The sequence below is a fragment of the Stomoxys calcitrans genome, chromosome 2 (genome assembly GCF_963082655.1).
Source record: "Stomoxys calcitrans chromosome 2, idStoCalc2.1, whole genome shotgun sequence".
NCBI classification, from domain to species: Eukaryota; Metazoa; Arthropoda; class Insecta; order Diptera; family Muscidae; genus Stomoxys; species Stomoxys calcitrans.
This window is the reverse complement of record NC_081553.1, coordinates 152,893,832-152,919,236: the sequence shown is the minus strand read 5'-3', so window position 1 is coordinate 152,919,236 and position 25,405 is coordinate 152,893,832. Positions and strand designations below refer to the sequence as shown.

At 37.9% G+C, this 25,405-nt stretch overlaps 1 protein-coding gene across 6 annotated transcripts in view; it reads right to left on the bottom strand.

Moving 5' to 3' along the window:
• LOC106090106 (thyroid transcription factor 1) overlaps positions 1 to 25,405 on the bottom strand; it is a 382,007-nt gene that overhangs the window by 318,579 nt on the left and 38,023 nt on the right. For 4 of the 6 annotated variants that reach the window (XM_059362491.1, XM_059362492.1, XM_059362494.1 and 1 more), the window contains one exon: positions 5,620 to 6,040. The exons of 1 other annotated variant lie outside the window; for it this stretch is intronic. In XM_059362491.1, coding sequence (XP_059218474.1) covers positions 5,620 to 5,942 — 323 coding nt within the window. In that variant the 5' untranslated portion in view covers positions 5,943 to 6,040. Of the gene's footprint in view, positions 1 to 5,619; positions 6,041 to 25,405 lie in introns of those variants that run through there. One more of the 6 variants, XM_059362496.1, reaches the window with a different exon arrangement.

Here is a 25,405-nt window from a genome sequence, read left to right as displayed (position 1 = left end):
CGTAATGGGTTGAAATGTTGTCTTTAAAAATAGGAATATGTTGTATGGGACAGATAGACATAATATCAAGACTTTATGTTTATGCAAAATTTAGTTTCTCAATATGCAAAATTTTATTGAAATGTTGACTTTAAAAAATAATCTCGAGGTTAGGTTGTCTTTAGACAAATTTTCACTGAAATTTAGTTAAAAAATTCATTTAAATTTAGTTTTAAGAAAAAATTTTATTTTATAAAAATGTTTAGAAAAAATTTAATTAAAATGTTGTCTTAAAAAAAAAAAATTTAAGAGAAATTTTGTTTAAAAAAAATTCGAGGGGATCCGGCCAGTGCTGAAGTTTTGTTGTCTTCAGAAAAATTTTATTAAAATTGGTTTAGAAAAAATGTTATTAAAATGTTGTTTTTACTAAGAATTTCATTACAATGATAAATATAAAATTTTATAATTTTAATTAAAAAAAAAATTTAAATAAAATTTTTTCTCTATTTAAAATCAGTTTGGGATGGGGGGCTCGGACCCGAGGGACCCCCACCCCCCTCGCTACGTCCCTGGGTATCATACAAACCGATCTCCCGATTTAAATTCTTCAGTCCCTGTAAGCCGAAATTTTTGTCCGCTTTGTCTAAAACTTGGCACATAGTGTTCAGTTATGACTTCCAACAACTGTGCCAAGTGCGGTTTAAATCGGTCTATAACCTGATATAGCTCCCATATAAACCGATCCCTAGAATTGATTTCTTCAACACTTACAAGTCGTAATTTTTGTCAGATTTGGCTAAAATTTTGCATGCGATGTTCCGTTATGACTTCCAACAACTGTGCCAAGTACGGTTCGAATCGGTCTATAATCTAATATAGCTCCCATATAAAAAGATCTCCCGATTTTACTTCTTGAGTCCTTACAAACCGCATTTTTTGTCCGATTTAGCTGACATTGAGCATGTAGTGTTTTGTTATGAGTTTCAACAACTGTGCCAAGTACGATCGAAATCGGTCTTTAGCCTGATATAAAGACCCCTAAGTTATCTGATTCGCCCTTCCGGATTGTGCAGATGCTCGATGATCGTTTCTCCAAGCTAAGCGAAAGGTTAAAGAATCAATTCAAAGAACTGCTAAGAGAAACAGAAACACGTATTTTGAAAGAGTTTGACCATAAATTAACAGCAGTGATACATGATTTAAATAATGTCCACGCAGAAAAGAAATAACACTAAACAACGTATTTTGCCTGATGGAGTAATCCTTATTAAGTTTATGTCGCCATACGACAAAAAGTTTTTCTTCAAATCTATAACAAGCTATAAGAAACGAAATAACAACAAATTATTATTGTGTGATGTTGGGTTTAACTTCAATTCCCAATATTAAATCAATGTTACATCAACACAAACTAACAAGATGCAAGTCAATTAAAAAGGAAAGGTCTTTTAAAGGCAGCTTATACTTTTCGTGGCCTTGTATATATCAAACGCCTCGATTGCGATGATCCAATATGCGTTTTTCATCCCAAAACCCTTAAGAATATAGAAGCCGGCAAGACGAAGCTGGTATGGATTTACAATCCTAACTTTATAGCTTGTTTATTATTTATTCTTTTACCACATAACCATATAATAGCATTTTTAATCATATTTCATATTTGATAAGATTTTTATTGTTTACCACTATAATGCTTTTTTAAACACTTATAGCCGTTTTAAATTCAATCTGAAATCCTGAAAGGAATTCTATTCGTAATTGCGCTGCTGATGCCATATTCCTTAATTGTTTAAAACTGATAAATGATGCAAATTGGTAATGTTAATACAAATTCCAAAGACGGAACAAAAACTTGGATCGGATATTGGCTAGGATTTATGCCACAAAAATTCTCAAAATCTGGTAAGGAAGATTGATGAATTTAGATATATTTTTGAAGGATCAGGCATTGATATTATATGCCTCTCGGAAACATGGCTTAGTTCTTCCATAGCTGACAGTCTCGTTAAATGGATATTCTATGTTCAGATCTGACAGGGGAAGTCACGGAGGTGGTGTTGCCATTTATGTCAGAAGAAACCTGAAAGCTAGAATTCGTTTAAAGTCTGAATTCGGGGACCAGATAGACTACATGTTTGTTGAACTATCTTCAAATCGTGAAAAAGTTTTAGTTGGTTGTAACTACCTTCCGAATAATACGATTGACATACATGGGCTTCAGGTTGTACTGGAGTCCGTAACACTGGGTTATACTGATGTTATAATCACTGGGGACTTTAACTCAAACATACTTATAGATTAGACTCTGACTGATTCTATGTTGACACTTGGCCTATGCGTCACCAATAATACAAACCCCACACATTTTACGTCAACCGTCAATACACTCTTAGATTTCTTCGTTGTCAATAATTCTTTGAAGATATCATTGTATGATCAGATTTCTGTTCCATGTTTCTCTTAGCATGATCTGATTTATGAAAATGGAGTATTATTCTTCAAGATATGATTGCGCAGTGGGCTCGAAGAATAAGTGGAAGGTGATACATAACATCGGAGTGGGTAAACCCAAGTCAAACACTCGATACCATGGGGATCTAGATGAACTCAACAGGACCTTCGTAAGCATACCCGATATACAAACGGACACTCAATTTTACAGTGATGATGATGGGTCGGCTTTCGTTTTTGATGCCCGTAATCCTTTTGAGTTTAGATGTGTTAGCCATGAGGAAATTTATGAGAGTTTTATCCGTGTTAAGTCAAATGTAATTGGCTTGGACGGAGTTGATCCGAGATTTGTACGAATGTTACTTCCATATCTCCTACCGTACTTTACGTACTGTTGAATTCAATTTTGAGCTCCAGTGTGTATCCTATTACTTGGAAACATGCAAAGATTATCCCCATTTCCAAATCCAACGTTGATTATCGGCCGATATCAATTTTATGCTATCTCTCTAAGGTTTTCGAGAAAATTCTTCATGGACAGATGTCGGTATATCTTCATCAAGAGTCCCTGTTGTCAGAAAGACAGTACGGCTTCACATCAACGGCAACGAGTCTGATTATGTCCTATCTGAGCGATAGACGGCAGTCTGTATGTACAGGGAATATATTATCTAACCCCTTGTTCGTACCTAAGGGGGTTCCCCAAGGTTAGATTATAGGTCCACTTCTTTTTTCATTATATGCGAACGACTTGCCTCATCAACTAGCACACGGTCAGATTATGATGTATGCTGATGACGTGCAGATTTTTCAAAGCGGCTTTATGGACAATGTAGACGACTGCATAAGTAAACTTAACGCGGACCTACATCGCGCTTATGACTGGGCGACTGCAAATAGTTTGTTGCTAAATCCAAGTAAGTCTAAATGTTTGGTTGTTCACAAAAACAAGAATTTCAACATGCGACAACCGGATATTTATTTACGTTAATGGTCAGAGGATTGATATTTTGGCGTGGTTTTTAACAGTTCTTTGAGCTGGTCCGATCATGCTAACATTACAGCCGGGCAGAATTATGCAAAGCTTCGAGCTTTATGGATCACACACTCTTTTACACCCATAAATATCCGAATTCTTCTGGCGGAAACATTCCTAATTCCAGGTTTGATATATGGTTGTGAACTTTTTTCGAATTGTGATTCTTCGAGCCTCCGAAAATTAAATGTAGCTTTTAACAGCATAGTCCGTTATGTGTATGGTTTAAAAGGAGTCGGCATGTTTCACAATATGTAGATTCTCTAAATCCTTAAACTTAGCTTCAACAATCTTATAAATACCAGATCATTAATATTTTTACATAAGATTATTGTGGAAAAGAAGCCCAGATATTTGTTTAAAAGACAGAGGTTTGCCCAATCTGATAGAGGAAGAAATTTAATTTAAGAAATTTAATACCATTATGTCTGAACGATATTTTTATATTAGCAACTTATGTCTTTGGAATAATCTACCACGATATTCAATGCACATTTAAAAAACGGCTTGTTCAATTTTTCAAATAGCTAACTGATATCTAATTTCATTAAATTTGGCTTTAAAAATTTTTTTAAATTATGTTTTTATAATTATTTTTTATTTGAGTTTTTTTAACCCTTTTTATTTGTAAACACTGTTTTGTTCCTCTTTTTATTTATTGTAACCAAGTTTATTTATTAAGAACCAACTTTAGTCTGATGTATTATAAAACAATAAATCTATAATCTAATTATAAGATTATTATCTTTTTGTGTAGACAATAAATCCATAAATAAATAAATAAAAAAATAACTACCATATAAATCGATCTCCTGATTTGACTTCTTTAGCCCTTACAACAACTGTGCCAAATACGGTCGAAACAGTCTATAACCTGATATGGCTCCCATGTAAACCAGTTATCTAGATCATCTTTGCTCGGTCTCCAGAAGCTTTAATTTTTGCCGGTTTGACAGACGTTTGAAAACAATTAAAATTAAAATTATGACCCCCAATTAAATTAACTTATACTCTCTGGACAGGGCCCGCTCCGCTGCGCCTTCTTTTACTTTATATGGAACAAAAATATCCCTTGAATATTTATTTTCGACAATTATAGAGCTTTTAATGTAATAACATCCTACGCAAATAGTATATGCATATCGCTTGACTAACAGTACAACAATATAAGTGCCTTTATCTGAATTCCATATGATCTTTTTTGGACCACGAATTCGCTCGGAGGGTTTAATGCCATTCTAAAATTACTTTATTTCCGAACGATGTTCTCATGATGTCCAATTTAGGAGTATCAAAACACTCCTAAATCGGCCATCATGAGAATATCGAGTGAAAATAAAATCTTTTTATAATTTCATTAAACCCTCCGAGCGAATTCGTGGTCCAATAAAGATCATATGGAATTCAGACAAAGGCACTTATATTGTTATTCTGTTAGTCAAGCGATATGCATATACTATTTGCGTAGGATGGTATTTCATTAAAACCTCTTTAATTGTCGAAAATAAATATTCAAAGAACAATTTTGCTCCATATAAAGTGAAAGAAGGTGCAGCGGAGCGGGCCCTGTCGAGCTAGTTTAGTATACAATTTTAGCAGAATCAATGGTGGTGGGTTCCCAAGATTCGGCCCGGTCGAACTTGGCACGCTTTTACTTGCTTTAAGTCAACACCATGTTTAATGAGTCAAATTGCGGTCTATAATGTTTCTGTGTACGCCATTTACTAATTATTTGAGTTAGATGCTTTAAAAGTAGCAATCAATTTGTTCTATGTCGAATTCATGTTGAATTTTTTGTACCGGTTCCCAAGATCTTATTTTAATCTGATTTTATAATCCGATTAATAAAAAAATATATAACAATAATCTACGTACACAATGATAAAAAAAAGTCACAGAAAATGAAAATTCGAACAAGTTTACTTCGTGTTGGAATTTTCGACGACACACCAATGTTTAAATCACATTTGGTTAATTTCTGGAGTACATCCAGATCACCAAATACGAATTTTTTTCTACAACCTTGAAAGCAACAATTTCGCAGAGATTTAAATGAAATTTCTGAATTTCAAGTCAGATATTTGATTTTTAAAGGAAATTGCTGTTGGTTTTTCTGACTTACAGTTGCAAATGGTGTAGATATTTTAATTTACCTAAATGGAGAAGACGGGCTATCAATATGTTCTATTTTCCTGGTATTGTCTTCAGCAGGACTTAATATATCGGTCACGCTGAACGGAGTGGAATGACAGTTGCTATAGAATATATTATAACTATTTTGTTGGTTGTTTAAGTTAGGTAAGTGTTGAAAATTTGAAATATTATGTTGTTGCGCAATAGCTACAACTGCAGCTGCCGCAGTGGCGACGTGTTCTGGAAGTTTTGTATTTGATTCTGCTTTAAGAATGTATTCATCTGCGTGATTATTGTTTTGGGAAATTGAAGACGCCAACGATTCCTTTGGAATAAAAGTCATCCCTCAATTTTACACTACAAGCAATGGTTGAGTTATGATCTACTTGCACCATCAAGAGTTGTTATTGACTCTGTTTGTTAGAAATTATCCTCTTAATTCTGAAAAGAAATACAAAAGTTAAAATTAATTAAATGTAACGTAGTTGTTCGCAATTGATAAAAAAGTTACTAGACGTATTTTTGTATGCTTATGCTCCGCATAGTCTCAAAAATGCCTGAACCGATTTTCATGCATTCATATTTTCAAAACCAATATAGCTCGGAGTGGTTGCATCGAGGTAGGTGAAATTTTGTTTGCACATTTATGGCAAATTTATGTGTGTTTCCGACCCTATAAAGTATCTTGATCAGCGTAAAAATCTAAGACGATCTAGCCATGTCCGTCCGTCTGTCTGTTGAAATCACGCTACAGTCTTTAAAAATAGAGATATTGAGCTGAAACTTTCCACAGATTCTTTTATTCTCCATAAGCAGGTTAAGTTCGAAGATGGACTATATCGGACAATATGTTGATATAGATCCCATATAGACCGATTAGGAGCCGTTTTAAGGTCTTAGGCCCATAAATACCACATTTATTATCCGATCCTTCGACATCCTTCTACAATTTGGCCCAGATCGGTCCAGATTTGGATATAGCTGCCATATAGACCGATCTCTCGATTTAAGTTCTTGCGCCCATAAAAGGCGCATTTATTGTCCGATTTTGCCGAAATTTGGGACAGTGAGTTAAGTTAAGCCCCTCGACAGATTTCCTCAATTTGACCTAGATCGATCAAGATTTGCATGCAGTTGCCATATAGACCGATCTCTCGATTTAAGGTTTTGGGCCAATAAAAAGCGCATTCATTGTTCGATGTCGCCGAAATTCGGGACAGTGAGTTGTGTTAGGCTCTTCGGCATTTTTGTGAAACTTGGCCCAAATCGGTTCAGATTTGGATATAGCTGCCATATAGACCGATAATCCGATTTCTCTGAAATTTGACACAGTGACTTATGTTAGGCTTTTGAAATCCGTGTTGTATATGGTTCAGATCGGTTTATTTTTAGATATAGCTACTAAAAAGACCAATATTTTGTTGTACACAATTGAACAATGACTTGTACTTATTGGTATTGTATTTGATCCAAATCGGAACATATTTCGATATAGCTGCTATGGGGCATAGGGTATGCATTTTTCGCCGGTTTTTACGAAAGGTGGTTTACATATATACGCGAGGTGGTAGGTATCAAAAGTTCGGCCCGGCCGAACTTAAAGCCTTTTTACTTGTTTTAACCTAACCTAGCGCCCCAAATTGATGTCGAACACAAAATGGGTGTCAAATGAGAGGTATTTAAGAGAAGAATAAATCTGATATAAAAATTTGGCCGCAAGTTTCTGTAGGGTCGCCTACCCTCCAAAAACTACCCAAAGGGACATGAAGGTGGATGGCGACGCTATGGTACTCAACTGAAAGGTGTTTGAGAGTAGTGTACAAATATCCAATTATTAGTTGAGGCGAAGATGTAGTGAAGCCTCTCAAATGAACGGTCTATGAAAATTATGAATCTGATATAAATAATGGGGTAGGTAGGAACCATTATCATTTTGTATCGTTTATAACACGATTTTACAACAAATTCACTTATCATACTAATTAATGTGGTTCTGTAAGGGATCCATGGTTCTGAATGTTGTGGTGCGCTGCCACCAGTATCAAAATATTTAAAAATCAATTTATTTTTAAAAATTCATTTAGGGTGTAGTGAAGAGCATCGGGCTGGTCTTAAACTTATTACAACTGGCATACCCCCGGTCGCTTTCTTACCCTAGATGCTACACCCAATATCAAGGTGTAACTGTATCCCAATTTTCAGAGCTTTAACCTTAACCGTAAAGAAAGTACTATTTTGTACGTTTTAGTGCCTAAATGTACGACTCAAGTGTAGAACTATGTATATTTTAGTTTTTGGTACATAATTGCAAAGTCACCAAATACATATTTCTAGTTGTACCAATATTCCAAATTTCATAGCTCAAGCTCACTACATACGGAAGTACCAAATGCGCACTTAATGTACGTTTTCTCCTGTTTCGCGTACTATTGATCTACTTTCTATTGGTTCATATTACTACGCAACAGCAATTATTTAAGCCAAATTTCGAGGTTCGAGCTCTTACGTTCGCCCTGAGTAAAATTCACCTATTTCGTAAACTTTTGGTACTGTTTAGTACCAAAATTTACAAGATTCTAAAAATTCGTTTAGTGAACTAACGTTGGTTGTTGCAAAAGTGTATCTATGTGCCAAAATTCAGAGCTCTTATTCAATTCACAAAAAGTACGAAATGCGGCACTAAACGTTATATTTCTACCACTTTCGGTTTTATGTTGTGAAATTTTTCCAAACTTTATTTTTTCGAAACGCTTTTTAAATTAGGCGCAAAATTTCCAAATAATATCATAATTCCAACCCTTTCCGGTCGCTCCGCCCAAACAGTCAATATTTTCGTACCATTTGGTTCCTTTTAGTACCATAACGAACGAATATCAACAAATCCCATATTATCCTGTGCCTGTGACAAAAAACCAATATTCGTGCAACTACTTTCACATGAAAGTACTGTGTGAAAGATTAAAACCTAAAATCAATAAGGTAATTTGGTGCTATCAATGCGGCCTTAACCTGGTTAATCCACCATAGACCAAATATTCACACTGCGCCAAATCCTGGAAAAGACCCGAGAAGGACAAATCAACATCCATATCTTTGTTGACTGCAAAGTCGCTTTCGATAGCCCTATACGTTCAAAGCTATTTCAAGCCATATCTGAATTTGGTATTTCTGTAAAAAGACTCTGCAGGATGACATTTGCCGATACACGTTCCTCAGTAAGAATAAGAAAGATTTTCTCCGAACCATTTAATACCAAACGCGGTTTCAGACAAAAAGACAACTTATCGTGTGATCTCTTTAATATCCTGCTGGTGAAGATTATGCGAGATGCAGAAGTGAAAAGATATGGCGCACTACTCAGAAGATAAAACGAAATGGATGGTATCAACTCCCAAAACGTCTTGTACAACCCAGCAGATAAAGAAAATGGAGAAAGTTGGGAACCACAACATTGCGATAGTCAGCAACTTTATCTACCTAGGCACCACCGTAACCGAAACGAATGACACCAGTTTTGAAATAAGGTCAAGAGTAATAATGGCAACAGATCCTACTTTGGATTGAGCCAGCAGTTTAGAAACAAAGCCACCTCTCGATAGAAAAAAATCACATTATACAAGCCACTTTGCATGAGGTGTATGATGATATTAGCATTGTTAAACGTATGAAAATACAACAGTTGCGATACGAATGAAGAAGCTGCAGCGAAGAAGTCTTGAAGGCGATGACGATAGTACCGCAACCCTGTCATAGCCATATAAAGATCGATCCGTAAAGAAGTACCCTTTACAACGTTTTAGTATCTAAATGTACGAATTTCAAAAAAATCTCCCGGCCGCCCAAAATATACTGTCCACGTGTACATGCATCCTGAATTTGAGACCCCTAACTGAAACTATGAAGAAATTAACATTTTGTACGTTTTAGTACCTAGATTTTGGAAATATAAAAAAAATCTTTCCGTCGACCGATATACTCTCAATTTGTACCTGCTTCCCAAATTTGAGTATAGTTCAACAAGCTTTATTAATTATATTTATAGTACTGCCAATATTATGCAACTTAAAATATTAGAGGACAATGCTAGAGATGGGTTTTTACCGGGTAAATACTGTTTGTGTATTTATTTGGGTATTTATAATTGGACTTACCAATATTTTCCAAACAATTTTTGATGATTTCGTATTCTTTGCATATAAACCTGATCTTCTGATCTCATAAAATCGGATTTTAGTCATATATATAGCCGCTATATAGACCGATCTCCAGACTTAAAGTCATGAGGCAATAAATTGACCATTTTTTATCCGATTTCGATAAAATTTGGCACAGTGAGTTCTGGTAGATCCCTACCCATTTCTATAAAGTGCGGTTCAGATCGGACTATATTGTGATATAGTTGCCCTTAGACCGACCACCCGATCTCCCGATATATAGTATATGGCCTCAATACAAAGATCCAACCATATAACAGCACGGGTAGTATCAGTGGCTTGTAAAGTGTAGTCTTCATCTGTCGATAGGTGGCCTTGTTTCTAAACTGCTTACTTAGTCCAAAGTAGCATCTGTTTGCCAGTATTATTCTTCGCTTTATCTCAAAACTGGTGTCATTCGTTTCGGTTACGACGATCCCGAGGTAGATAAAGTTACTGACTCAAAATTGTGGTTCCCAACTTTCTCCATTTTATTTATCTGCTTTTTGGGAGTTGAAACCATCCATTACGTCTTATCTCCATTTACTGCCAGACCCATTTTCACTGACTCTCTTTCGATTCTTTCAAAGGCTGCAGTTACTACTTCCGGTGACCGACCTATGATATCGATGTCGTCGGCATAGGCGAGTAGCATGTGATCTCTTGTGAGTAGTGTGCCATATCTATTCACATCTGCATCTCGTATAATCTTCTCCAGCAGGATATTAAAGAGATCCCACGATATTAAACCTGAAACCTCGTTTGGTATTAAATGGTTCGGAGAGATTCTTTCCTATTCTTACTGAGGAATGCGTATCAGCAAGTGTTATTTTGCAGGGATACCAAACTCAGACATGGCTTGAAATTCCTTTGAACGTAAAGGAGTATCGAAGGCGGCTTTGTAGTCAACAAAGAGATGGTAGGTGTTAATTTGTCCTTCTCGGGTCTTTTCCAGGATTTGGCGCAGTATGAATATCTGGTCTAGGGTGGATTTACCAGGTTTGAAGCCGCATTGATAGGGCCCAATTATCTCATTGACTATAGGTTTTAATCTTTCACATAGTACGCTCGAGAGTATCTTGTATGCGATGGGGAGGAGACTTATTCCTCTGTAGTTGGCACATTCCGTCTTGTCTCCTTTCTTGTGTACGGGACAGAGTATGCTGAGGTTCCAATCATCGGGTATGCGTTCTTCTAGCCAGATTGCGCAGATAAGCTCCTCTCTCCTTTTCTCCCGATACCTCTCCTTCACCTGGCCTTGCTATTGATTGCAGGGTTGCTCTATATGCCGCATTCTTGGCTTCAGTAGCATCTCGACACTCTTGGTCGTACCATGGGTTTCTTGGAGGAGGCTTCCGGTACCCAAGTACGGATTTCGCGGCATTTTCCATGGAGTGGACAATAGTTTGCCACTGCGACATTATATCATCGGAACAAGGAGTGCTTTCATGAAGCAGTTGGGTCAGTCGAGTGGAGTATGCCGCTGCCATTTGTTGTGTTTGCAGCTTTTCAATGTCCAGCTTGTCAGATCGTGCAGTGTCAGATCGTACTTTTCTCGCCATGTTCTAATGGGTGCGAACCTTTGCCGCAACAAGGTAATGATCCGAACCTGTATTCGCTCCACGGATCGATCGTACATCTAACACGCTGGATGAATGCCTTCCATCTATCACAACGTGATCAATTTGGTTTCTCGTGTTTTGATCGGGTGACAGCCACGTGGCTTTGTGAATATTTTTGTGTTGAAATCTGGTGCTACTAACTACCATGTTTTTTGCCGCGGCCAAATCTATCAGCCTCAACCCATTACTGGATGTTATCTCGTGGAGGCTAAACTGTGTCTGTGTAAAATGTCTTCCTTCCCTATTTTCTCATTAAAATCTCCCAGAACGATTTTAATATCATGGGCGGGGTAGCGTTCATATTCTCTCTCTAGGCGCTCGTAGAAAATATCCTTGGTCTGCTCGTCTTTGTCTTCTGTCGGGGCATGGGCACAAATAAGGCTGATGTTGAAGAATTTGGATTTTATGCGGATTGTGGCTAGCCTCTCATCCACCGGAGTAAAGCTGGAGAGAGCGTGTTAGTATAGTATATATAGTATAGTTCGTCACCGTTTGGTGTTGTAGTGACGCCATTCCCAGTCCATTGCACTTCCTGTAAGGCGGTTATATCTGCCTTGTACTTCTCTAATACATCCGCCTGCGCGTATACTGCACCTTCTCTATAAAGAGTGCGGACATTCCAGGGGCAGATCCGCAAATCATGGTCCTTTTTTCTTTTGCGTGGGTTGTCAACGTTGGAAGGGTTCGTTTTTACTATTTCTTCGTTTTTTCATAGTAGTTCTATGTTTTCCGGGAGCGGGTTACTGGCCCAGCGCCCCAACCGCATGGGTTTTGTAAGATTGCATGTATCCCTCGTTGTGGCGAGCCGCTTGCTCCAAGATCCGACGCTCGCCGCCAGCCACCACTAACCTGGGAACAGACGCTGATGTTGGCCATTGATTATTTAAAGGCGCCAATAACTCGCCTTGTCATCTCGAGTATCATTGGCACTCAGTATTTAATTAAGAGCCAGTGCCACCTGACTCCTCACTGAGACTCTCCTCTCGAAAATCGCTGAATGTCCGCGGCCGCATTTGCAGCTACTCGGCATGAAAACGGAGCTTTCCACCATCCGCAACCTGTGGACGCGCCCGGTAGCTTTCAGCTAAGCTTCCCGTGATAACGATGAATGAAAGGAGCATTATTCATCCGATTTCAATGAAATTTGGCACAGCGAGTTCTGGTACCCCTCTAAGCCTTTTTTGTTGAATATCGTACAGATCGGACCATATTTGGATATAGCTGCCATATAGACTGATCACCCGATATTTAGATAAAAGGAGAATTTTTTATCCGATTTTGATGAAGCTTGAAACAGTTAGTTTTGATATTCAACTAAAAGTTTTAGAAGGGTACAAAACGCACTGTTTCAAACTTCATCAAAATCGGATAAAAAATGCTCCTTTTATGAGCTCAATACTCCATATCGGGAGTTCGTTCTATAGGGCATGATCCGATCTGGACGATATTCAACAAACAGGTTTAGAGGGATACAAAAATGCACTGTTTCAAATTTCAGGTTATGGGCGACCAAAGAAAGGAAATTCCTCACGGAATTGTCCAGTTTAATGAAACTGGTTACGAAAATTGGAGTTTTAGTGTAAAAATGCATTTGGATCCCATGGAAGTATTAGATACTATTGAATCCAGTCTACCGGATAATGCAACCAATGAAGCGAAAATGGTGTATCGTGGAAAGGACAAGAAAGCTTAGTCTATTATTGTAAGCTGTATAGCGGATGATTATCTGAATTATGTGCGAGATAAAACTTCAGCCAAACAAATGTGGAATGCCCTAAAAAAAAGGTATAACTGCTAACGACAATAATGCAGTGTGTTTTAGTAAATTGATATAATATGTCTTTCAGAGATTTGGTTAAGCACTGCAATACCAGATAGCTTGGTAAACTTGGATGGATATACTGTATTCAGATCTGATAGAGAACGTCGTGGGGGTAGTGTTTGCCATATATGCAAGAAACACGTTAAAAGCCAAATTCGGATTAAAATCTAATCCTGAGGATCAAACGGGATTTATATTCGTGGAGCTTTCATCTAACTTGAAAAAATCTTGATTGGTTGTATCTACCGACCAAATAATACAATAGATTTGAATCAAATTCATACCGTCTTAGAGACCATAACGATGTTATTATAGCTGGGGACTTTAATTCCAATATTCTTGTAGATTCCAAATTGATGGGCAATATGTTGGCACTGGGTCTCTCTCCCATCCATTCTAGAAACTCCACTCATTTTTCGTCATCTGTTAATACCCTTTTGGATACATTCTTTGTGAATAATACTTCTAATATTTCGCTCTATGGCCAAATATCTGCCCCTTGTTTCTCAAGATATGATTTGATTTATCTAGCTTACAATTTCATTGTGTCAAAGACAGTGGAGAAGTTTTCTTACCGCGACTTCAAAAATGTTGACTATTCTGCCATTGATGGAAGGATTTAGGAAGTCTATTGGAATGGGATATATGATATTATATCAGTCGATGAGAAATGTAGCTTTCTTCAAGATAACATTGGACGTATCTATGATGCAACAGTCCCCATTCGGAATAAGGTGAAGAAATCGGATACTTAGCCTTGGTTTAGTTCCACTGTTAGAAATTTTATTCCTAACAGGGACCTAGCCTACTCCAGGTGGAAACGTTTCAAAAGGCCTGAACTTTATAAGGAAATCCACACTGCAAGAAATAAGGTTAATGCACTCATTAGTTATACAAAATTACGATATTATTCATTCAAATACTATTCGGCGTTAGACACGAAAAGCAAATGGGGGGTTATAAACAATTGGAAAATCCAAGACAATTTCTAATTACCATGGTTATATAAATAAATTGAATGAAATTTTTGTTAATATTCCGACCTTAGATATAGACTCGACTTTTTACCAAGACACTAATAGGCTTCCGGAAAGCACAAATGTTTAATGCAGTTTTGAGTTTAGATGTGTATTGCACGACGAAGTTTCACATTGTCTTGGATCAGTCAAATCAAATGCTATTGGTCTTTGAGCCAAGATTCTTTAGAATATTGGTTCCTTACCTTCTACCTTATTTTACTTATCTCTTTAATTCAATTCTAATATCCAGTGCATATCCGACTATTTGGAAAAGATCTAAGATAATCCCAATCCCTAAATCGAATATTGATTTCCGACCGATTTCTATATTATGTTACCTCTTGAAAGTTTTCGAGAAGATTTTGCATAAACAAATGTCCTAATATCTCCATCATGAATCTTTGTTGTCCGGTAGACAATCCGGGTTTCGTGCCCATCATAGTTGCGTTAGAAGTGAAATTGATGATGGCAATGTTAGTTTTCTCGTTTTACTAGATTATCCAAAAGCTTTCGACTCGGTTGATCATTATAACTTATATATGAAGATTTTTCAATTTCAGCGATACTTCTATCAAATTGGTTCAATCATATCTTAGTAATCGACAAAAGTCAGAGTTCGTAGGGAATTCAATATTAGAGCCAATTCTAATGCCCAAGGGAGTTCCACAAGGCTCAATAATTGGTACACTCCTTTTTAACGCTCTACGCAAACGATCTTCCTAACCAGCTGGTCCACTGCTAAATCCTTATGTATGCGGATGACGTTCAGTTATTTCTTAGCGGCTCTGTAAATAATATTAGTGAATGCGATGCAAAACTCAACGAGGACCTGTCCTGTGTGTATCAAATGGTTTATTTATGAAATCGAAAGTGATTGTTACCCACAAAAATTAAAGATTTTGTTTGGAAGATCTGGATATCACCATAAATCAACAGAAAATTGATGTTGTGTGTAGAGCTAAGAATTTCGGTGTGATTTTTAACAGTTCTGTAACTTGGTCAAATCATATAAACACTGTAGCCGGGAAGACATATGCAAAGCTGCGTGCACTGTGGATAACACACTCTTATACACCAATCGAAATTCGAATTCTGCTATCAAAGACATTTCTAATTCCTGGTCTGATCTATGAGTGTGAACTTTTTTCAAACTGCGTTTACTAAGCCAACGAAAATTAAATGTGGTATTCAACAGCATTATTAGGTATGTCTATGGTGTAAGAAGGACTCAACATGTTTCTCATTTGGCTATTTTCGTTTATGCAAGAGCTGTAGCTTCAACAATCTACTGCTACTACATAAAATCATTTGGAAGCAAACACCTAAATACCTCCATGACAAATTCATATTTGCCCGATTTAGAAAGGGTAGGAAACTCGTCTCTTTTAGAAGAAGGAGGAAGGAAGAAGCTTAGCATCTGAATGGCAGTTTTGTACGTATAATATACGTATTTGGAATACTCTTCCTCACAATATCCAAAATATCAGCAACGGGCCAATTAAAAAAGAAAAAGATATTGCATTTTCCTTCGAAATTAGCTGTTTTAAAATTTTATGTTTTTTCTTTTAAACAATATTATTTTCTAACCTATTCTAAAGTTTATTTTAATTATATTCTATAATGATATTCGAAAATGTTTATTCCTTTAAAAATTGTTTTGTTTTGTTTCTTAAGATATAATTTAAGAAGGATATATGACTGTTCTTATAAGCCTTCACTATAACTATAAGATTTAATATTGTTGTGTAGGTATTCATTAAATAAATAAAATTCGTAAATTAAGCTCAGAAGCCCAGTTTCGAATGAGCTTCATATTGGATTCAAGTTCAAGTTACCATATAACGAATGATCGTAGCCTCTACAAATCGATTTAAAAATGCAAAGGCCTGTAAAACTCAACGTAGCCAAGAAAGACGAAATTTTGATTGCGAGAGAAATGAAAGATATTCAGGGCTTCTCCGAAGATGGAACACAAGTAGCTCTAAAACACAAGTAATCCCTTAAAGGGAAACAATGCCGTGAATCTTTTAATTGCCACCATGCTCGAAGTCAACGTGTATTGGAAAGAACCCATAGCGATCCGTGTGGTCGAATTTCGCCAAGTACTCAAGATGGATTCTAATACTTTGTCTAATTTTAATAATTGACGAATACACTCATTTCTCTATGATTTGTCTCATGCGAAGCAAATCTGAGTTATTTGCGAAATTTAAAGAGTATGAAGCTATTGTTAATGTAAAATTTTCGCAAAGAATCTGGAACTTGTGCTGTGAATAAGATACACAATACCACTTCAACGAACAAATGAATTATTACAAAGAGAGAGGTATCCAAGAAGAAGACACAAAAGCTTATACTCCGCAGGAAAATGGAATATCGAAGCGATTCAATAGAACATTGCTAGAAAAAATACGCACAATGCTGGTAGAATTCAATGCCCCAAAGGAAATGTGGAAGAAGTTGCTTAAATGTCTTTCCATTTGTTAAAAAGAAGCCCTAACAGAAGCATTAAAGAAATGAAAATTACGGCTGAATTATTGTACGGATATAAACCAGTTGTGAAGAAATTGAGAATTTTCGGATGCAAAGCCCAAATTTGGATACCAGATCAGAAGAGAAAAAAGCTTCACCCTTAAAGCATGAAATGTGTTATGATTGGATATACAAATAATGGATAAAGAATTTGGAATACAAAGACCAGAAAGGTAATACATCTAGTGATATAAAGACTACCTAAAATTCGTATCCATTTTGTTGCGATTCACAAAAGAAAGGACAAATTCGTATAGTACCCACTTGCCGTAACGAGCAAGAGAGGGAGGGAGGGAGAGGGGAGAGAGGGGGTGTCGTAACTGCAAGAATGAATGGGAATGAAAGTATAAATGAAGATGAGGACAGTGTAAATGATCCCGAGCTAGATGGAAATAAATCCGAAATAAATCAATCCATTAAAGATCTTGATAAAGAAAATAGTGAAGACGAACTGGAAGAATCTAAAGAAAACTTGCCATCATTGAGATGAGAAGGATAGTGGCAAAAGGTTTCTTACAAAAACAAGGCATTGATTACGAAGATACCTTTGGATCAATGGCGAAGTTATCAACTATAAGAACCGTTTTGACTGTTGCCGTACAAGGACAGCATAATTTCCATCAAGAGGATGTGAAAATGGCTTTTCTCCATTTTAAGTTAAAAGAATACTTATACATGTATCCACCAAATGGTATAACGTTGAAGAGAGATAACATTTTCAAATTAAACAAGTCTTTATACGGGTTCAAGCAGAGTCCTTAAGACCTTAAAAATGGATCTGTCCAATCAATTTGAAATGTCGGACTGTGGAAGTCTCAAAACCATTTTTGTCGTTAAAATAAATTATAATTCCGAGAATGGTACATGGAGTTGTCGCAAGGAAGCAACATTGAATTTTGTGAAAGTTTGGAATGTAGGAATGCAAACCTGTAAATTCACCTATGTCGTATTTCCTGGATCTGAGCCATTCAACTTATATAGAAAACTGTTGGGATGCTTAATATATGTAATGCTATGTATTCGTCCCGACATTTGCCTTTATATCGGATATATGGCTCAATTCCAGGATAATCCAAAAGAAATACATTGCAAAATCTAAAAGATACTTTTGAGATACATCAAAGGTACAATTTATCTAAAATTAAAATTCGAAAGAAGAGAAGACGCTAAGCATCAATTGGATATGCAGATGCAGAATGGGCATCTGATTTGAAAGACAGAAAATCAGTTAGCGGATTAATATTTTAAGTATACGGTAATACTGTGTGATGGTCTAGCAAAAAGTAACACACTGTCGCCATATCTTCATCCGAAGCCCAATATATGGCTTTAAGTGCTTCAACAACTGAGGCACTATGGTTAAAGGGCCTTTGCAAGATATTGGTATTATAAATTCAAATTGTGCTGTAACCCTATTTGAAGATAATCAAGGCTGTATTTATGAGTCGAAAAACACCGAATGTAAACTTTGGAAACACATCGATATCCGGTATTGTTTCATTTGTGATCTTTTTGCGCAAGGCAACATAAATGTACAGTATATTAGTACGACACATCAATTAGCCGATATTAGTACTAATGCGTTAGGCGTTGAAAAGCTTTTTAGCTCCAAACTCTAATTGTCTGAGTGAGAGAGGGTATTGAAATACTTTGCATGTATACACTCGGCAAATGTTATATCAAGTTAGATTCGATTTGTAGCCGTTAAGCGAAGCGGGTTAGGTTAGGTTGAAAAGATGGTGCAGATGTTAATCCGCCCATGACACTATGGACATACACCTAAGCCAGTAATCGACTTGTTGTGCGCTCTAAAACCTGTAACCTCTAAAAGAAAATTTTAACTTAGGAATTCCGTGGTACTTACAAAATCCTTAATTGTTTTCAATACCACTCCCCTAAGTTGGTTCATGTCTGGTAATGTATCTTCACCATCTTCTCCGCATGCCCTACACATGCTATAACTTGCCGCACCGATTTTACATAAGTGAGCTCGTAGTCCTATGTGTCCCGTTGTTATACAAATAGCTATACAGACCTCCTTCTTGCTTCCTTTCAGTAAAAGCCTCGTCTTCTCACGATCTGGATCCCCCCATAGGATTTTCGCCATCCTACAATCGCCTTATCACCACACCACTTCACGCATTCCGTTATCGCCCGAACCTCCGCCTGCAGGACCGTATTATGGTCAGGCAGTCTAAAACAGATCTCAGTCCCTGGGTTCTCAATGTAAACCCCCAGGCCCACTCTGTCCTCTAGCTTTGAACCCCCCGTGTAACATGATCTTCCAGATGGCAATACTAGGGTTCGGTCAATTGAAGACTGTGCCGATGGCAGCAGTACTTCGCACTCGACTTCAAAGTTCATCTCTGGTATCGGATCGGAAACCTATACCCTTCCTTCCAGGTTTCCTATCGTCGCCTCGATTATACCGCGATGGTATGAGCTGCTCCCATCCTCAATCTATTCTCCCATCGCCTTAAGTCTCATAGCCGTAGTGGCGGCCTTACACTTAATCTGTCTAATCAATGGGTCGGATATCTAGAATAGTCTCCAGGGCCCTAGTGGGCTCTCTGCCAAGGCAACATGTTCTCTGAACTTGTTATATGGTCCTTATGTTGCTACTACTTAGGCGTAAGTAAGTATTGGTCTAATCACGCTCCTGTAGAGCCATTGGACTATCCTCGGATTCTGGCCCCATTTCGAGCCTGCGGCCCGTCTACATAGTGCTCAACATCTGTGAGCTTTGTCAGTACGCTCCTGAATATGACACTTCCAATTCAGTTTCCAGTCCAAGATCACACCTAAGTATTTGACCTTGCCAGATATCGAAATCGTCTTATTGAGGTGGTGGTGCGCTAAATTGGCCCACCTTCGTCTTCCTCGTGAACAGGAATTTTTTAGTCTTATCTGGGTTAACATTGAGACCTCTGGGTATAACCAAGTCATATGCCATATGCAAGACCCTTTCGGCCCTTCTGCATAGCTCTTACCTCCTACCATGCTTTCGGAGTATATGCCAGTCCTAAGCACAATGTGAAAATTTTGGCCCCTTATCATTTAGCTTGAACTTTAATCGGAATTTAGTATTGTAATGAAAAACACGTAATTTACAAAATCATTAAATATTTAAACATTATTCCAAGAAAGTAAAGTAGTTTTGAAGCTTATCCTTAAAAGTTGTGGCATTTGGAATTTTTCTCAAGTATGTTGGAAGGGAGTTCCAGAGACGAATTACATACACAAAAAATTGCCTATCAGAGACTAGGTAGAAACTTCTAAGCTGAATTAAGCAGTTTGTTCTCATGGAACTTACAAAGATCAACCTGTCAAAGATATTCAAGTTTACGTGTAAGTGTTATCCTATGCAAGGCAATCAAACTACAAAGATCTAGTATCCTTGCAAGATCCATCTTGAAAAATTAATTAGTTGGGAGTGGCACGCTGCTGGAACGTTTCATGTTACATGCAAATCTGACAATGTCGTTTGCAAGTTCTTTTAATCTATTTTTGTGGGCATAATCAAAGTAAGCAACTTATTCACTGCAGTAAAATATATTTGGCCGGAGATTCAGTTTTGGCGACAATGTACCTAACTGCCTGTGGTATAAAGTATTGCACATGCCATAGAGTCCTCAACATAGCTTTGACCTACAAAGCTATACATAAATATGTTTATTCTAAGACAAAGAAATATAGCACCTAAATTTCTAGCGAAGTTCACGTATTTAACAACGCTATCATTAAAAGTAAAGCTTAGAGATGAAGTATCCGAGTTATTTCTCGATATTACTATGCATTTTGTTTTGGATGGGTTGAGTGTTAAACCATTCTCAGAAGCTCATCTGTAATTGGCACCCAGGCTGAAATTAATTTGATCCACATAACTAAAAACCTAAACATGAATAAAATATCCGCCTCCATTTGGTCTTAGCTATGTTTATTTTCAGGCCTACTTTAGCCGCTTTCTAATTCAAGCGTTCCACTTTCGCTTTTATGTGCTCAAAGCAATGAGCAAAGAGGCATATATCATCCGCGTAGTTGATGTCTCTAAGGAAGTATTTTAAGCCCCAGGAAATGCCATAGGGTGCCTCAGCATTTGTTTCCTCTAAAGGCTAGTACTGACTTCGAGTTTACGCCCGAACAGTTGTCAAAACGCACTATAAAACCGTTTTTGAAATGACTACGAAATTTTTTTAAATAAGCAGCAGAACTGCTTTTTACAAAATGATTTCAACATGTTGATAGCAACATTGTCAAATTTCGTAGATTTTAAACAAGGCGTATTTAATAAGGTGGCCCAGCATCGGCGAATTGCTAAAACAAAGCATCTTTTTGGGAACTTGATATGTCAAAATTTGTAAACAAGGGGAAGAAAATTTGATTCGGCCTGACATTTAAAATTTTCGGCAAATAGGTTTCGACCAATCAGAGCGAGAAAAAAGAAGTTGATTGATTTTTGAGTGTAAAAAAAGACACATATTTAAAAATATTCAAAACACCAATTAGCTTCAGAGGCTTCACCCACAAAACTGACTAGAACATTGAGGTCCGGCCTGTGTGGTGTTCATTGCTGTTGCGAGGAGCTTAGCTGGTTGTGGATAGTGGAATGCTCGTAGCAGCTGCAACGGCAGTGTTGGACAATCAACGGTATAGAGCGGAGAGTCTCAGTGATAGGCCGGGTGGTACCGACTTACTTTACTTTACTTTAATTGGCTACGACAGAATATTTGTTCCACTAGCCGAACGTAGAATAGCGTTCCAAGCGCCTCGATCTTCTGCGCTCATTCTAAAATCTCTGACACCTTGTTTCAAGGTGTCTCCCACAACTTTATCATTCCATCGAGCTTTTAGTCTTCCCGGTTTATGTGTACCACCGTGTTTGTCTCAAAAGACTTCTTTGCTGGAGCTTCTTCATCCATTCTGACAACATGACCTAGCCAACGCAGCCGTTGTATTTTGATGCGTGTAACTATGCTATCGTCGACATATAGCTCATACAACTCGTGGTTCATACGTCGCCTATATTCTCCGTTAACGCAAACTGGTCCATATATTTTACGAAGAATCTTTCTCTCAAATACTCCAAGCACTGCCTCATCTGCTTTCACAAGTACCCATGCTTCAGAACCATATAACAGCACAGATAGTATCAGTGTCTTGTAAAGTGTAGTCTTCATCTGTCGATAGGTGGCCTTGTTTCTAAACTGCTTACTTAGTCCAAAGTAGCATCTGTTTGCCAGTATTATTCTTCGCTTTATCTCAAAACTGGTGTCATTCGTTTCGGTTACGACGATCCCGAGGTAGATAAAGTTACTGACTCAAAATTGTGGTTCCCAACTTTCTCCATTTTCTTTATCTGCTTTTTGGGAGTTGAAACCATCCATTACGTCTTATCTCCATTTACTGCCAGACCCATTTTCACTGACTCTCTTTCGATTCTTTCAAAGGCTGCAGTTACTACTTCCGGTGACCGACCTATGATATCGATGTCGTCGGCATAGGCGAGTAGCATGTGATCTCTTGTGAGTAGTGTGCCATATCTATTCACATCTGCATCTCGTATAATCTTCTCCAGCAGGATATTAAAGAGATCCCACGATATTAAACCTGAAACCTCGTTTGGTATTAAATGGTTCGGAGAGATTCTTTCCTATTCTTACTGAGGAATGCGTATCAGCAAGTGTTATTTTGCAGGGATACCAAACTCAGACATGGCTTGAAATTCCTTTGAACGTAAAGGAGTATCGAAGGCGGCTTTGTAGTCAACAAAGAGATGGTAGGTGTTAATTTGTCCTTCTCGGGTCTTTTCCAGGATTTGGCGCAGTATGAATATCTGGTCTAGGGTGGATTTACCAGGTTTGAAGCCGCATTGATAGGGCCCAATTATCTCATTGACTATAGGTTTTAATCTTTCACATAGTACGCTCGAGAGTATCTTGTATGCGATGGGGAGGAGACTTATTCCTCTGTAGTTGGCACATTCCGTCTTGTCTCCTTTCTTGTGTACGGGACAGAGTATGCTGAGGTTCCAATCATCGGGTATGCGTTCTTCTAGCCAGATTGCGCAGATAAGCTCCTCTCTCCTTTTCTCCCGATACCTCTTCTTCATCTGGTGCGTTGCTACTGATTGCTGTAGCCTCTTCTTCATATGGTGCGTTGATACTGAAGCCGCATTCTTGGCTTCAGTATCATCTCGACGCTCTTGGTCGTACCATGGGTTTTTTGGAGGAGGCTTCCGGTACCCAAGTACGGATTTCGCGACATTTTCCATGGAGTGGGCAATAGTTTGCCACTGCGCCATTATATCATCGGAACAAGGAGTGCTTTCATGAAGCAGTTGGGTCAGTCAAGTGGAGTATGCCGCTGCCATTTGTTGTGTTTGCAGCTTTTCAATGTCCAGCTTCCGTGCAGTGTCAGATCGTACTTTTCTCGCCATGTTCAAATGGGTGCGAACCTTTGCTGCAACAAGGTAATGATCCGAATCTATATTCGCTCCACGGATCGATCGTACATCTAACACGCTGGATGAATGCCTTCCATCTATCACAACGTGATCAATTTGGTTTCTCGTGTTTTGATCGGGTGACAGCCATTCGGCTTTGTGAATATTTTTATGTTGAAATCTGGTGCTACTAACTACCATGTTTTTTGCCGCGGCGAAATCTATCAGCCTCAACCCATTACTGGACGTTATCTCGTGGAGGCTAAACTTTCCGACTGTTGGACCAAAAACGTCTTCCTTCCCGCTTTTCGCATTAAAATCTCCCAGAACGATTTTTTATTATATATTATACTAGCTGACCCGGGCCCGCTCCGCTGCGCCTCATTTTACTTTATATGGAACAAAAGTTTCCTTGGAATATTTATTTTCGACCATTAAAGTGCTTTTAGTGAAATGCCATGCTACGAATATAGTATATCGCTTGACTAATTGTTTAACAATATAACTGCCTTTGTCCGAATCCCATATGATCTTTATTGGTCTACGAATTTAAGTTTGGGTGTAAGGTGTACTCCATTCTTAAAATACTTTATTTCAGCCTGCTACTCTCATGATATCTAATTCAGGGGTGTTTGTGGTCCCCCAGGCACTTGGCCCTGAAAAAATATCACCATCGTGCTCTTCTTTCAAAAACCATTTACTTTAACCCCATACTGCCATTGGTTTAGGGGAGTTTACACGATGAGGAGTTCCCCCCACACATGGCCCAAAATAGGTTATCAAATTCGTTTTTTAATCTTAAATACCACATATTGGCATGGTCGAAAAATGTTTACCCTTTGCGGGGTGTTTTGGGAAAGGGGTGATGCCCTTAATACATGGTCCTAAATTTAGATATCAAATTCGTATTCTATTCCCAAATACCTTTATTTGAGCCCCATTTTGCGATGGTCACTAAAAATTGCTGTTTGTGGGGGATTTTGGGAAAGGGGTTGGCCTCCAGAAAATTGGTCCCGAAAGTGGGTATCAATTCTTGCTCTACCCCCCAATACCTTTCATTTAATCTCCACATTGACATGGTCGGTAAATATGCCCGATTTAGGGGTGTTGTAGGTATTGGGGTGGTCCCCCAAATACTAAACCCGGAAAATATATCAGCAATGTGCTCTATTCCCATATATCTATATATTATTTATTTGAACCCCATATTGCCATTGGCCTCAAAATTGGATATCAAATTCGTTTTCAAATCTCATTTAAACTCTTTATTGCAAAAGTCAGCAAAAGTCAAAAACTATGAATATTTAGTTTCACTCTCTTTACGACCCAAATTGTCTTGGTGAGCAAATACGTCCTATTTGGGGGTTGTTATGGTGGTGGGACGGCCCCTAGACAGTTGCTTCCTAATGTTGATATCAGATACGTGGTCTACTCCCAAATACCTTTAATTTGAGTCTCATATTTGGATATCAGATTCTAATTCTTCACTCAAATGCCTTTTATTTAAGCACCATATTCCCATTGTCAGTAAATAAGTCCTATTTGGGGGGTGTTTTGGGAAAGGGATCCACTCTCTCAGAAACGTGGTCCCACATTTGGGTGTCAGATTCGTATTCCACTCGCAAATACGTTTCATTTTGCCATGGTCGGTAAATATGTCCGATTTGGCGGTGTTTTGGGGCTTGGGGTGGTCCCCCTAGCACTTGGTTCGACAATTGGATATCAGATACGTTTTCCTATCGTAAATTTGTCCCAATTGGGGTATGTTTTTGGGGAGAGGCGGCCCCCCAAACACTTGGTCCTATATTTTGATATCAGATTCGAATTGTACACTCAAATACCTTTTATTTAAGCTACATATTCCCATGGTCAGTAAATAAGTACTGTTTGGGGGTGTTTTGGGGAAGGGGTGGACCCCCAGAAATGTGGTCCCACATTTGGATATCAGATTCGTATTCTACTCGTAAATACCTTTCATTTGAGTCTCATATGGCTATGGTCGGTAAATACGTCCGATTTGGGGGTGTTTTGGGGGTTGGGGTGGTCCCCCTAGCACTTGGTCCGACAATTGGATATCAGATACGTTTTCTTATTCTAAATACCTTTCATTTAAGTCCCATATTGTCGTGATTGTTCTTAATATATGTTTGGTAGTTTTGGTGGTTTTAGGGTACTA